At 37.9% G+C, this 15657-nt stretch overlaps 3 protein-coding genes across 13 annotated transcripts in view; 2 read left to right on the forward strand and 1 right to left on the reverse strand.

The window, feature by feature from the left end:
- Nucleotides 1-72: 72 nt before the first annotated feature.
- Nucleotides 73-2566, forward strand: LOC100679736. Its single transcript, XM_016981943.3, has 2 exons — nt 73-359; nt 548-2566. The coding sequence occupies exon 2, from the start codon at nt 563-565 to the stop codon at nt 2333-2335; it is 1773 nt and encodes a 590-aa protein (XP_016837432.1). The 5' UTR covers nt 73-359; nt 548-562; the 3' UTR covers nt 2336-2566.
- A 300-nt stretch (nt 2567-2866) lies between these two features.
- LOC100117468 (serine/threonine-protein phosphatase 2A 65 kDa regulatory subunit A alpha isoform) lies at nt 2867-8975 on the forward strand. 2 transcript variants are annotated; one of them, XM_001600179.6, is made up of 9 exons: nt 2867-3365; nt 4228-4419; nt 4492-4711; nt 4789-4949; nt 5379-5806; nt 7487-7681; nt 7770-8013; nt 8145-8388; nt 8608-8975. In XM_001600179.6, the coding sequence occupies exons 1-9, from the start codon at nt 3282-3284 to the stop codon at nt 8610-8612; spliced, it is 1773 nt and encodes a 590-aa protein (XP_001600229.1). In that variant the 5' UTR covers nt 2867-3281; the 3' UTR covers nt 8613-8975. The 2 variants fall into 2 exon arrangements, with proteins under 2 accessions (XP_001600229.1, XP_031780420.1); XM_031924560.2 differs by having other exon boundaries at nt 2901-3365; nt 8613-8975.
- Nucleotides 8976-9706: 731 nt separating this feature from the next.
- LOC100118313 overlaps nt 9707-15657 on the reverse strand; it is a 17421-nt gene continuing 11470 nt past the window's right edge. For 5 of the 10 annotated variants that reach the window (XM_032596508.1, XM_031924619.2, XM_031924620.2 and 2 more), the window contains exons 2-10: nt 15277-15454; nt 14835-15074; nt 14280-14519; nt 14089-14187; nt 13743-14011; nt 13560-13658; nt 13199-13469; nt 12669-12913; nt 9718-12391 (exon numbers count right to left, since the gene is read on the reverse strand). In XM_032596508.1, the coding sequence (XP_032452399.1) occupies nt 12256-12391; nt 12669-12913; nt 13199-13469; nt 13560-13658; nt 13743-14011; nt 14089-14187; nt 14280-14519; nt 14835-15074; nt 15277-15417 (1740 nt within the window). In that variant the 5' untranslated portion in view covers nt 15418-15454 and the 3' untranslated portion in view covers nt 9718-12255. Of the gene's footprint in view, nt 12392-12668; nt 12914-13198; nt 13470-13559; nt 13659-13742; nt 14012-14088; nt 14188-14279; nt 14520-14834; nt 15075-15276; nt 15455-15657 lie in introns of all 10 variants that reach the window. The other 5 variants (XM_031924617.2, XM_031924618.1, XM_032596509.1 and 2 more) reach the window with 5 other exon arrangements.

Here is a 15657-nt window from a genome sequence, read left to right on the forward strand (position 1 = left end):
CAAGACAAAAGGTTATATCGCAAGACCTCGAGGAACGCGTTATTGCTGCAGTGCAGGTATATCTATGTAATATTTCACAGCGGCCGTGTATACAGTCGGCGGCGACTCGGCGAGATGTAGAGTGCGTAGAAACCATTTTACGCCAATACGCCATATTGTGCATATTATACTCCGATTTTACATCAGCTGAAATTATTTCTCGAAACTCATCGCGAATGTTAAAATCTTGATTAACAATCATCCTATAAGGATCTTCCTTAGGACTGGTCCCGTTTTGCTCACGCATTATTTGCTCTGAAATCCATATCGAAGCAGTCGGACAAGTGACTTAACATCTCGCGGCGACCGCGAACTCGGAGGTAAAGTACTCTTACTCAACAGGAGATTTATACCTATATATACGAATAATACAAGTATATAAAATATTTTAATTTCAAAGAGAGATGTAAACACGAGAAAAAACGCGGCCGCTTATAAAAAAACACTGGGCCAAAGTTCGGTTTAACCGTTGTTCATTCGATGATCTTTGCTTTTGTTTGGCTTTCAGGAGAAAAGGGGAAAAATGGCGCCAACGCCGATCAAGAAGAAAACGGGCCACGAACCCAAGGGTCCGGGTGGCCGGCCGAAGCACGAGGTCTGGACCCTCGGATTCCGGCGAGTGCTCAAACACTGTGACAAAACGCAGCGAACGGTGCACGCTGCCTTCTGCGTTATTTGCAACAAGGTGCTTTGCAACACTGCCGCCAAGAGATTAGCCGCTCACAGAAGGATATGCAGTCTTGATCAGACAGATGAAACTGAGCTGCTCGATAAGTCTGAATTAGACCACAAAATGAAGATCACCAAGATCCTGTCGTCCGATGACTCTGGGAATGTTACTTTTGTGGATATGGATGACTCTGCACCGTTTGTTAATGATCAGTCGACTTCTGAGATCAGCAAGACTGAGTATACTTTTTTGGACAGCGTAGATAGTATGGAAGAGTTTAGAATTCAGGCTACAGGGTCTACGCTGACTGACTCAAAGCTGGAAATGGCACTAGCCAAGTTCTTCATTGGATGTAACATTCCATTTTCAGTGGCAGAGTCATCGTATTTTAAGAAGCTGTGTCTTACATTGAATCCCAATGCCAAAATGGTTTCTAGCGATCAGCTGTCAGGTGCTTTGCTTGATAATGTATATTCAAAGTTTCACAAAGACGTGAAAGTTGGTGCAACCTCTGTTCTGCTCATTGATGAATGGAAGGATGAGAATACCAATACAAATAATGTCACTGTCATGATTAAAACTGAAAGTAATGAAACAATATTTCTTGATAATTATGAGTTATCAAGTAGCATGGATATTGTCTCGGAATTGACAGACATCACCAAAACTTCTATTGTAGAAGCTTATGATCAATTTAAAACTGAAATATATGCTGTAATTTTAGGCAACAGTTGTAGCCTAGTTAAAATGCAAGCTGCCGGTGAAGTCTGGCAGTTCCCATGTAACTTGCATGTTCTAAAACTATTAACAAAGGAGTATGTTTCCCAAGACTTTATGAACACACTGTGCATAATTTTGAAACAGTTGAATACTGTGTTCAAAGATGACGAATTAGAGAACAAAATCAGCAGTGATCAGAGATGGCTGAACAGTAAATGTATTTTAGACTACTGCATTGCAAATCTTGGAACAATCCAAGCTGTTCTGTCTGCAGAGAATACAATCAAACTATCTAAAGAATACAAAAGTCTATTTTTCGATGAAGACTTTGTTAGAAAATTAGAGAGTTTCAACAATTTTTTAGAGTCTGTCAGCGAACTATCTCTGGTAACTCAAATGCCTAAGTCAAGCATTGCAGACACCACAGAGCAATGGCTGAGTCTTCAGATAACAGAGGAAGACCCAGAGCTAGCGCAGAGGCTCCATGCAAGGCGTGAGAGTGTGATGAACATTCAGTGCCTTGTAGCAAACTACTTGCATCCTGCATACAGAGGTAGAAGACTAACAGATGACCAAATGAACAAAGTAGAAGAGTTCTTGTTAAATGAGCTCGATTCAGAAGGTCTTAACAGCTTGCAGTTATATGTAAACGAAGATGGTATTTTCAGGGTTCTAAATCAGAAGGAAGGTTTGTCTGCACAGACTTATTGGAGTCTAGCACGAAGAACTCACAGTGATCTAGCCACTTTGGCTCTGAAGCTTCTGACAATACCTGCAGCCATCAGTACCAACTATTCCAGAATTTGTAATACTGTCAAAAACTCATTGCTGAAGCCTGACAAAACGAGGAAACTTCTAGCCGTGTATTATCATTTGATGGAGAAGGAAGAGAGGATAGAAGAATGATTATGACAAACCAGACTAAACTTGAATACTTCATCAAGATGCACAGTATACTTGATCGAAAATCGCTGTAAATAGTAATAACCAGTACATACACATTAAGCGTTTAAAATAAGAGGAAACTCCTATTTGAGCTCCAGCTCCCAAAGCACATCAGCTGTAAATATAGTTTTAAGTCTATAACTATTAAGAAAAAAATAACTATTAATAAACGATTTTTTTACAAAAAAAAAATGGCTCATAAGTTCCTTCTTAATAAAGGAAAAAACGGAAAAAAAGCTCGCACGCATCATCGGCAGAATCTTGCGCAATTTCGTAAACACTGCGTTTACGCGGGTAACAGGACGCTCCCTCTATAGAGGCGCGAAATTCCATCCTGTCGTCGTCGCTCCACGTAAAACGGACATGCACGTCCTATATATATATCGCGCAGTAGGTAAGAATCGGCTCGCGATTCGCGAATCAAACGCGCACTCACACAGCGACACCCTTCCCTCTCCTCTTCATACATCTATAGATATAGCTATACATGTCGCGTGCGGTGCTTGGCTTGTTCGCGCGCGCGTTCAGTGATTCATGGAGTCGGAGCGAGGAGTCGTTGTTCCGACGGCCGTCCCGTAATAAGCGTTAAATACAAAACAGAGCTCGCGAGTTTCGTTAGAGTCGTGATACACAGAGCACCCAATTGATCAACGACGGCAACTATGCTATAAAATAAGCGAAGAACAATAAACGCAAGCGACGAGAATAAAGAAGAAGTCAGCGAATAAAAAGCACATAGCGAGCGTATACACGTACATATAGATCCGTTCGCGTGTGTGCGTGTGCGAAAGAGAGAAGAGACGACTCCTCGCGCGAGAGAGAACAGGCACGTACAGCTACACAGCAGCGAGAGAGAGAGAGAGAGAGAGCCAGTGCAGAGCGAGTACAGTAGCAGAGCAGCAGCAAAATGGCAGCGAGCGACTCGACGGCCGACGACAGCCTCTACCCTATCGCGGTGTTAATCGACGAACTCAAGAACGAGGATGTCCAGGTGAGTTGGTGCGTAGGGCGTCGCACTCGCGGCAGCGACGCAATTCGCGGGGTCGTCGACGCCGCCCGGGCGGGAGCAGTGAAACCGGCCGCTTCCTTAGTCTCTCTCTTGCGCGATGTAGCGTATGTATCGGCGGTGTGTATACCTATAGCCAGGAGCGTGTAGGTTGAGACGATGTATAGAGAGCCTTTTTCTTCGAGACGTCGCGAGAAGTCGGAGAAGTGTGCATATAGGTATAGAATATTGATGCGTGGCTGTATCGACATTGCTGTTTGGGCTCTTTTCTTCAATTTCGCGAGGACGAAAAGTTCATGTTTGGGATTAATGGGCTTCTTATTGAATAATTGAGAACTTTTTGTTTGATGTCGAGGAACGATAGGTGACAATTTGCAATGGGAGCAAAGATTGGAACGGAGCAACAATAACTTGGGTTGGAAGGAATTATTTATGTCGATTGATATTTTTTTTAGAGTTGATGCGTAGTTTATCCAAGTCCATCAATTGGTACACGCCGACGAGGTAGATCTTAATCTTCATTAAAATCTGACTGATAACTATTATACACGTTCTTGAATATGATATTAGTTCAATTTAACAATGATTTTGTACTGCTATATCACAAACCGATAAAGCTCAAAGTTAAAGTAAAATCTGTAATATTGATTTTGCCATTGTCACATTAAATAATGCAGTGTTGGCTACTACTTGTGAAACTATTGATTTAATTATGATACTACCTCAGAATATTAAATGTCAACTGTATTGAATGTAATTGTATAATGTCTTCTCTTGTGGCATACATATCTATATGTGTTATAGAAGCAAAAAAAAAATTGACGAATGACCTAACATTTATTTACAGCTACGATTAAACTCCATTAAGAAGCTATCCACGATTGCTCTTGCTCTTGGTGTAGAGCGAACTCGCACAGAACTTATACCATTTCTGACAGAGACAATATACGATGAGGATGAGGTTCTCTTGGCTCTTGCTGAACAACTGGGAACATTCACACCACTTGTTGGTGGACCAGATTATGTGCATTGTTTATTAGTAAGTATAAATCTTATCTTTAATCTTTGAAAAAATTTAATATGCTTAATTAAATTAATTATATTTTCACAGCCCCCCTTAGAATCTCTGGCAACTGTGGAAGAAACTGTTGTGAGAGACAAAGCCGTAGAGTCCCTGCGAAACATTGCCAGCCAACACAGTCCAAGTGATCTAGAAGAACATTTTGTACCATTAGTGCAGCGTCTGGCTTCTGGCGACTGGTTCACGTCAAGGACGTCGGCCTGCGGATTATTTAGCGTCTGTTATTACCGCGTTAGTCAACCTATCAAAGGTACGATATATGCTTATGGTTCAGTCAATTTATTAGAGGAAATTTTCACATTTTTAACACAATGCTATTTCTTACAGCTGAATTGAGGAATCATTTCCGCAATTTGTGCCAAGATGATACTCCTATGGTTCGACGTTCGGCTGCAGCAAAATTAGGAGAATTCGCTAAAGTCGTGGAGAATGAATACCTAAAGTCCGATTTAATAGCTATGTTTGTCATTCTGGCCCAGGATGAACAGGTAATCTTGCTTATTTCTTTAAGAAAAAAACTGCTCTCTTCAAGATAAAGAATTTCATAAAGTTTTAAACAACAAACACGTTCAATTTAAGATAACGAAAATTGATTAAGAAGTTCAGCATTTTTTTTCAATTCCACCAGATAAGCTCTTTTGAAATCCTACCTTAAAAATAATTCAAATGACCTTGGAATCATTGTTCAAACTTAATTTAAACGCAATTTCTTAAATAGCTCAACAAACAAATATCGATTTCGTTCATAGCGTTCTTCATCACACTGCTTATTATTAAACATTCTCAACCTTGATCGGGTAATCTCGTCTATCGCAAAATATACCTTCAGTTCTATAAACACTCTTAAAGCCGATAAAAGCACTAAGAAATTTTCCACTCCAAATAAGCTTCTTAAATCGTACATTTTTCTTTTCCAGGATTCAGTGCGTCTGTTAGCAGTAGAGGCCTGTGTGAGCATCGCGACACTTCTCCAACAGGAAGACGTCGAGCAGCTAGTGATGCCGACACTGCGCCAATGCGCGACCGACCAGTCGTGGCGCGTGCGCTATATGGTCGCCGATAAGTTCACCGACCTGCAAAAGGCCGTCGGCCAGGAGATCACTCGTACGGATCTCGTGCCCGCGTTCCAAGTTCTCCTTAAGGACACCGAGGCCGAGGTCAGGGCAGCGGCCGCTGACAAGGTTCGCGACTTCTGCCAGAATTTGGATCCCTTCTATCAGGAATCAATTATTATGAATAACATCCTGCCTTTCGTCAAAGAGCTTGTGGCTGACCCCAATCAGCATGTCAAATCGGCGCTCGCAAGCGTTATCATGGGCCTCAGTCCCATACTCGGCAAAATCAAGTAAGAATGCGTTTGGATTGTGTTGAAATGGTTTTGAATTCTAAGGCAGGTTCGGGAAAATTAAGGTTGATTAGCGGCTAGTTGCGAGCTTTGGTGCGCTTTATTGGATTATTAATTCAAGGCTGCTCGTCGGTAAAGTGGATGCAAAATGACTGAAGTAACATATGTATCAATTCGATGATGAATTATGCGCACGTGTTGCTTTATGAATTCCGAGTTGGCCAGTTATATATTTACGAAGTAATTTGAGCCAAGCGTTGTATAGTCAAACTAGTAGTATACGTCCCTACTACATATATAACAAGTATTATTATTCATTTTGAAAACTAGTTAGCAAGATGGTCACAAATTACTTGAAATAATGTACATTGCCAATTATTACAATCATTAAAAACGTGCTGTCGTTCCCTTTTAGAAATCAGCTATTGAAAATGAAATATATGTATAAGATACTGAAAATACTTATATCTTTTTGAGAAACTGCTTGAAACGCAGATCGTTCGAAAGATTTCGTCATTTCCTCAAATGATACTATAAAACTAAAATAAAAATAGTCGTCTCTTCAAATAAAATGTCTACGGTAGCATCTTAGTTTAGCGCAATGTTCGTCAACTCGGTCGCTGTTCCATAGAAAAATGCCCTTTCACCCATGGTCTGCAATAAATAACTCTCTGATTCAGAATTAGCAGTCTTTCGTTCAGCGCACAATCTCTCCTCGCGGCTTTTATATTTACTTCTCGGTCACCTAGTATATGACATTTCACAGCGAAAAAAGTTTTGTAACGCGGAAGACTTTGGCGTCTGTCGCTAGCGCTTCGCGCACTGCTCGTGCGATCAGTGCGTTTCGATCAGCTTGGCGAGTCGGTGGTCACTGCAAGAGTCGCGAGTAACCGAGGAAAAAGTGCCGAAGAAGACTCGTGATTTTTCGCTGAACTTTTTCTCATTCGGCGCTTGGTAAAAAAGGAGGAGGATTCGGATTTTGTAATCTTATAGACGGCCGTTTCGAGGGTCAAATGACCTTTACCTTTGTACGAGCCTCTAGGTACGGCGAATCTAGAAATAGAATTGCGGGGAAAGTATATACGCGGGCCATTGTTATGCGGGAAGAGGAAACGGCATTATGCAGTTCGACGATTGATGCGCGCAGTGGTGTGACGCGTGAGATTGTTTGTTTGTGGAACTAGGAAAGTTTTCTTACTTCGCGCGTGGTAAAAAATTGCAAGTCACCTATACTTTAATTTTTGTTATTGCTTGCAAATTTATCTTCAATTATTATCATAAAGTTTGTTCATTAAGAGTGCAATCAATTTCGGATGAGCAATATTACATTTGTTTTGAATACCTCCACGTTCCAAACGTTTTATATAAAAACTGACTTTCTTTTTGGTATGATATATCAGACAAGTATACTCGCACTGTATATAGATACAAATTTTCGCCTTTTTTAAGAGCTTGCAATATCCGATGATTATAGCCTTGAAACTAATTTCCGGATTCCACGTTTAAATCATAATCATTGACAGCTGAATATGTCAATATAGCTATCCGCGCCAGTATAGAATAGTCGTTGTCAAAATGTTTAAACGCCAGCCAAAGACTCGAAGAAAACCATTTCAACGTAAATTTAATTTTGACGATATTGCACAATTATAATCAAAACTACTTTTTTTCTTTTTTCAGCACAATTGAACATTTGTTACCCCTGTTTTTATCACAACTCAAAGACGAATGTCCTGAAGTCCGTCTAAATATAATTAGCAACTTAGATTGTGTAAATGAAGTTATCGGAATCCAGCAACTCTCGCAATCGCTACTACCGGCGATTGTCGAGTTGGCGGAGGACTCGAAATGGAGAGTACGACTAGCCATTATTGAGTGAGTTTGCTTTCATCATTTTTACAAATTCTCTATGCAACAATCGTAACGTTTACATTTTCGTAATCGGCAAATTGCTTAATTTCAGGTACATGCCATTATTAGCAGGCCAACTGGGCGTCGAATTTTTCGACGAGAAATTAAACTCCCTGTGCATGACTTGGTTAGTAGACCATGTTTATGCTATCAGAGAGGCAGCGACGTTAAATCTTAAAAAGTTGGTCGAGAAATTCGGTCCAGAATGGGCGCAGAACACAGTAATTCCAAAAGTGCTGGCAATGTCCAGGGATCAAAATTACCTTCATAGAATGACTTGCCTATTTTGCATCAATGTAAGTTCGAAACGATTTCGTATTTATTCGTCAAGATCTATTTGCAGTTGTTTACGGCGCAGAATCACAGACAATGCGTATTTAGGATTTCCATTTATAGTTTGATTTATTTGTTCCAATTACAATTGCAGGTGTTAGCCGAAGTTTGTGGCCCAGAAATCACGACAGAAGTTATGCTCCCTACTGTTTTGGCCATGGCTAATGATAATGTAGCAAATGTAAGATTTAACGTTGCCAAGACACTTCAGCGGATCGGACCGCATCTAAAACCTAATGCAGTACAGACACAAGTCAAACCAGTACTCGATAAATTGAACACAGATACTGACGTTGACGTGAAATACTTTGCATCGGAAGCAATTGCCGGCATTGCAGGTAAATATAATTCATTTCAACACAGTATCGCAAATAGTGATGTTACTTGTTATTAAATAATAAATTAGTTGCGTCATATTTTATCGATTATAAAACAAATTTCACACTGCGGATATACTATGCACGTTATGCCACTTATCAGATGTATAATCCTATAAGGAAATAGTAAAGCAATTGTCATCATTGAGATATGTGTATTTATTTATTATAATTTTTCAGCATAGGTTGAAACATCAAATCACTGAGTGCATTTACCACGTATCCCAATGTGAGCAATGACAGTTTACAAGAAATGTACCACCACATTGTTTCCACAGAATGTACACTTGGAAAACTCGTCGGAGAGAACGTGTGTTGCGTATGAGAGAGCGAGAGACGAGTACCAATGACCGAAATAAAACAAAACAAACAAAAAAAATTAAAATTTTAGAAAATAAACGTTACACGACATTTTTAGTTCTGTTGTATTTGTATATCTATAATATTACACTAAGTATTGAATATTCGATTTAATTGGTAACATGTATCTCTCGTAAATACTTAAGTAATTGTCTTAATGAATAATTAATAAACAAAATCACTCCAAACCTTTCAAATCCATTGATTTATAATAAAACCACATAGAATATGTATGCTAAAGCAAATATGTAGAAAGATAGGAAAATACTTGAAAAATATTATAAGAAAAAATATTTCTACAATACTTTACTACTGTTTCTATTTCTCCACATAAAGATAGTTTTAGTTAAAAACATTTATTTCTTTTCTTTATATAACAAGATTACGAATTGTTTTTGATTTTATAAATTATAATTTTTAAACTTTCTGTTAAAATTTATGAATAAAAAATTAAATGAATTTTGATATTATTTTACGATATACTTTAGGAATAACTATCTTTCTATAAAATTACGTCATAGAAGCACTGCAGAAATAATAATTTGTAAACCTATTGAGTATCATGCTAAGCAAATTAATTTATTTTCATTGTACTAGTTTTATTTTTAATAATTGTATGTATATTACTCTACTTTAATTTTTAATAGTAAATGTTGATCATACAAAACTACATCAATAATAACTAAATTACTTTTTTTATTATTATCATTATTTTCCATAAATTAGTTCATTTCACTTTTTTATTGCTATATAAAGTGTTACGAATCATTATATATATATATATATATATATATATATATATATATATATATATATATATATGTGTGTGTGCTAAGAAATACAAACAAATATTATTTTTAAAAAAGTAATAAATATTTAGGATGCTATCAGGGAAATGTCTGTAAGAAAAAAGACATTATTTCATTTGCTTTATCATTAATTTTATTTGAGGTTTATTTCACTAATTTATACATATTGTATTATCACAGCTTATCACTATGTTTTCTTGGCTTTTTAGTGTGTACAAATATCTTGTTGCATTATATGCTTTTCAGGGATTATGGATAAGGAAACTATTATTTTCTTACACTAAACTGTTTCTGTAGAAAAGAAATAATAAACTCAAGCATCGCACCAGATCAAAATACTTAAAACTGCTGTACTATATATAAAACTATTGTAATATGCAAGGCAAGAATATTTATCGCTTTGCATTACTTATGGTAGCAAATACTCACGTTACCAGAGTGCAGACTTTTTACTACTATCACTGATTTGCAATAACAGTTTACACACGTTCAAATTGTATACTTATTAGATGATATTTACTGCAAAAAAGTTGAATAGTAAATTCTCTTCACTCTTGTAACTAGCTGAAAACAACAACACACTCAAAATAGAAACAAGTATCGAAGATATTTATAACAATTAACAGAGTCAGTTCGTTTACAAATTGGTCGTAAATGATTTTTTTTAATTGTTTTATAAATTTATACAATAAAAACCAGTATTCAACGTACAAAATTGTAATTGTTCCAATTTAAACCAAAAGTATAGATTTTTAAAAAAATATTCTTTTTTTGGAATATATACTAAGTTTGAACTGTACAAATCTTTAAAACATTGAAAAGAAAATGCTGCTTTTTGATCACAAATAATTTAAGCGCAAAAATCACCTCTTTCTTAACCTTTACCACTTTTACGTAGAAAACACAGAGCTTACAACTACCAATAATATTATTGTTAGCATAATATGTACACCGTATAAATAAAGTTTTCAGTTGAATAGAGTATTAAGAAAGTTAGAAAAATGTACTACAAAATTAACGTAGTACTTTTTTACTTATGCGATTGTACAATCTAAATTTTTCAGAGTGAATCAGAGTTAAATTAAATCTATAAGAATTTATCCAAGTACTTCCTTTTTCATAAAGAAAATAGAATCATTCTTTTAAAAATTCCGGAGAAAAATCATGTTAAAATGCCTTCTATTATTTTACTTTATTTCATTTCTTTTGAAACAAGATCGCGTAACTTACTTCGCAAAGCTATAAATAAGCTTTTGAATTTTTGAGAATATGCATAATTTTTCACCAGGATGAAAGGTTTAATTTTTGATTTCTTGTACACTGCAAAAAATTTAGAGTGTGTAGATAATTACAATAAAGTCGGTTTAAGAATATAAAAAGGAACAGCTAGAAACATGATTTTTCAAGATAGTTCTGCTACTTTTAGTACAACGTACAGAAAACAGATCTTAGACAAGCTGTCTTTGTCTACGTATCCTGATAAATAATAAAACAATCCATTGTTTTGGATACTTATACAGTATCATAATAAATATATGTATATATAGTCAAGTTTAAGAAGACTTCTTTAAGTAGTATATTTTACCAATGCTACGTTTGGTAGTAATAACTCTACTTACATTACCTCCAACTATATTGACCACGTAAGATTTTTGCAGTACAATCGCAATCTACTGACCATACATCTAATCGCTTCGATTATTAAGTCGTAAACAGATCGGAGTAACTGATTTTTGCACCATATTCTACGCTAAATTTTTTATGGTCTCAGCTTATACGATTAAATATATACTTAGTTTGAAACTTTACAAAAAATTCAATTTATCTGTCTTCTTCAATGAATTGTCAAAGTCACTTACACAAGACCTTATATTGTTAAAACCTCGAGACGTAAATTACACATTTATTTTTATGTTCATGCGTGCAACCCCTTCTAATTTATGATGGGGAGAATTCGGATTTAAAAATTTTGTTCAATAACGTAATGTCTTCATACAAAATTTAAATCGAGATTTTTAATTTTTGTTCAATAAGAATAGCACGATAATCACGCTTATAGCTTCTTTTAGGCATACGAATCAGTTCAAACAGTTTCACAAGTCAACAATAAATTTTAGTTTGCATAATGATGCAATCAATATTCATCTCTTTACATCTTTCTTTTTCAAAAGAAGATGTAACAAACATTTTAGATTCAACATTGGATGAATGATGATTGTAGTACTACTCAATGTATTGCTTTGGAAAGAAGTCGAACGAGAAACCCCGTATTATGATATAGTGTGTAAAATTATAATAATTTAGCAAACAATTAATGTTCTGTGTTTGAAAAAACACAACGCATCGAAGATGATTTAGCACAACCCAAAGACTTACGCAACTCACCATTTGACCATTACAAAAATTTCTCATAAAACAATAAATAAATATTTTTTCATGGTTAATCATAAACGATTATTTCACTTTCATACTTTCTAAGTTAAATTTAACAGCACTGTGTTAAATAAAAAAAACATCTTGTCAATTTTGTCTTGTCTCGTTACGACATGGGAATAAAATTGTCTTTATACAAACGCCTTGAAAATAGATATGGTTTATAATTACACTTTTGACGTTGCCTTTCTTTTTCTCTTTCCGATTTTTCTTACACTCTTTCTTTTTACTTTGCCAAGTCGACAGAGACACTGTGACTGATCGTCGAGACTTGAGCTCCAAGGGTATTTTCTGCACTGACGATGTTTAAGGACGAAATTTTGGCTCGCTGATAAGCCACAACTGTGTTGAGACTCAGAAATCTATAGAAATCCTTGAATTAGTCACTTTTCTTTGTAAAGATTTGTACAAAATAATTTTAGAGGATACTGAATCAGAAGATAAATGAACTGATACATTTTTGAAGTATAGTATTTTATAAGAGAATTAAATAAATTGTATACCCAAATATATTAATGCGAAAAAACTATTTTAAATTTTACTATTTGACAAAATGCTCAAAGCATTGATCAACTAGACAAGCGAAATTAGTACCACATTGTAGTATGTCAAGCATTGCATGTGCAAAATGATACATACCTTATGCAAACATACATAATAAGAAGCGCTGCGCCAGCTGCCAACATTCTTATGATTGGATCTTCGACGAGCTGAATTAGTATCCACGCTGCAGCAGATGAACCACACATTGTCACGACAATGCCAATTGTTTGCAGCCAGTGACGAGGAGTCAGACCATTTTGCCAGTCCAAGCGACTTGCGTGCTCCACGTTATATCTTGTATTGCAGACTTTGCACGTAAGGCTGTCTACGTTTGTTGAGCTCTGCAATGGATTTAAAATTAAAATATGTATATTATGTTCAATCTACTGATCTAGGGATAAATTTCGTAATTATAATAAATCAGTGTAAAATAATTTGTGCTGCTCAGCTGGTAGGCCATGGATGTACTTCAATATAAAGTGCTACGTTATAGTCAACGTTTTTATCTCTCGAGTATAGTAGTCGCTCAATAAATCACTTCGTCTCATTCAACGCTGACAGGGAAGGATGCGTTGGCGTTTTCCCCCTCTCTGAATCGCGCGAGCGTTTACTACATAAAAACGTACCTCGACGAGCCATCGACGCAGACAGTCATGGTGCACCGCACTAACGTCACCTCTGCATCGGCACGGCTGAATCAGCGGACCAGCGTCTTGTCGTTCGCTGTCGTAACAAATCCAACAGTCTTTGCTGCTGATGGAAGCGTTGTCGGTTAATAGTTCGGATTCGGGTAGGTTTGATTTGTCCTGCAGCTCGATCTCCTTCGGGTGTTTGGGTTGTTCGAGGTCCAATCGCTTGAGGATCCGTTTGGGATTCAAGATCCATAATTGTTCGGGACTGAAACGAATATACGTTGGCGTTAAACTATGCGTGCTTTATGACGACTAATAAACGAGGAGTAGTTGTAAGCGGAGTGGACCAATTTACCTCATGCAGTTCCATAGCACACAAGGGAACCAGAGTGCGACTCCGACCTCGATCACACGGAATACCACGTCGTGCCAGTTTCTGCTGTACAGTGGAACTCTGCAAAGTCACGACACGACATAGCGTTAATAATCCAAGTTTCGTTTCTCAGAACGGAATAAAAATAATGATGCAAAGACTCACTTGGTCTTCCAAAATTCACTGAGGGTTTCGCTGAACAGAAATCCAACGACAATGAAGAGCATAAAGGCTTGCGAGAGCAAGCCGAATCTCGACTGATGAAGCTGCGATGTGTTCACTTGCTGCTGCAATGAATCCGCTGAAGTACTTGGAATTGGATCAAACAGCTTCGCCGTCACTGGATCTTCCTCGCGCGCGTTAGGGTCGTCGGGCGTTCTCTTGTTCGTGGCGATCGACGCCACTTGATGCTCGCTCAGAAAGCCGCCGCGGACCTGCGCATATGAAATCCCGCACATTGCATTAAAACTGCGCAAAAGCAGGCATAAATCGAGAAAAGCTATTCGCTCACCTTAAAGAACACCTCTACTCCGTAGATGAGGAAGAATATGACGACGATGAAAAGCAGTACGGCGTAGCAGCCATTGAAGATGTGCGTGTAGAAGCTCTGCTGCGTAAAAAGAAGAGAAAGATACGTTGTCGAATCTTGTCTGCAGGTAACCCGACAGTCGCTTTATGTAACGAGCCTACAGAGACACGTACCTGATCCTCCTGATCATGCAGTTGTGCGGTGATGAACTCGGTCAGCAGTAGGGAGTAGGTAATGAAATTGAAGACTACGAAGGCTAAAAACGATTTGGAGAGAAACTGCGGCTTGTCGGTGCGTATGTCGCGCAAGTGAAAGACCTCCGCCCAGAAGCAGACGATCAGGGAAGCGCCGCTCAGTACTAGGGGATAGTACGCGGATACCAAGCTTCTTGTCCATCCGGCCTTGAATGCGTTCTGAAAATTCATCATCGAAACATTGCTTTTTTAAATCTAAATTATTACTCCTCGTGTAATAAACGATCTACGCAGAATCTTCTCGATTCCACACACTCGACATACATCCGCGCACATGACGGGAGAGAAGAGAAAAAGAAGTCTCTCCGCGCGGCGCGAGATAAGATAGTAGCTTCCCGGCAAAACTACACAGTCATTAAAATTCAATAAACATACACTTCAAGTGACGCGTAAAGCTGTCTGACAGCTATACGTGACAGCTTATCATTCGGAACAAACAAGTGTATGCGTATGATAGAAGTATATAGCTCTTACCGGAGATGTGAAGTAGGCGCCTCGAATAAGCGACGCCAGGAACACGACGAAGTAGAGGACCTTTTGTGTGGTTACGCGACATGCGCGTAAAAACGATGGCGCCTTCATTCTTTGCCATTCCGCCACTATGCACATGACCAGCTGTACCAGACAGACGAAAGCCAGGACGAAGAAGATCGTCGCGAAGGCGATGTAGTAGCTGAAGTTCGGAATGTGACATTCCGGACCGTCGAATCGAATCTGCGAAGAAGATCGCAAAGATTATTCAGGCTTTCTTTACTTTTGTTCTATTAACTTGTTGGCAAAGCGTCGCGGTAAGTAATTTAAACAAAAGCTTTAAAAATGAAAAAATAAAACCCAAGCCAATTTCCTCGCTGACTCACACGCCGATAATTTGTATCGGCACACACACATGCATAAATCAATAAAAAATAGAGCTCACCTCACAGAGACAGGTCCCGTTGTGACACTCGCCGTGTCCGGAGCAGTTCTCGATGCCGCAGGTATTGTTCCATGCCATCATGCCGAATTTAACCAGCAGCGACAATGGATTTTGTGTGCTCAGGGCAAGCATTTGTTCCATGATCGCCGTCGCTCCGATGGACTGCGATTGCAGTCCCCTGCAACACGTGAAAAAAAAAAATTAAAAAAAGAAACAAGCGATTGTGAGTATGAGCTTTATCAAGAGAGCTTGGGTTAGGGAGAAGTCAAGGTCGGAGCGCGAGTCATCGTGGAAAAACTCGTGGGAAAAAAAGTCTCATAGACGGGCGAATCTATTTCGATATTATACGGCGTGAAAAAGTTATGGCCCTCTTTTTCGATA

Source organism: Nasonia vitripennis, chromosome 2, assembly GCF_009193385.2.
Source record: "Nasonia vitripennis strain AsymCx chromosome 2, Nvit_psr_1.1, whole genome shotgun sequence".
In the NCBI taxonomy this organism is placed as follows: Eukaryota; Metazoa; Arthropoda; class Insecta; order Hymenoptera; family Pteromalidae; genus Nasonia; species Nasonia vitripennis.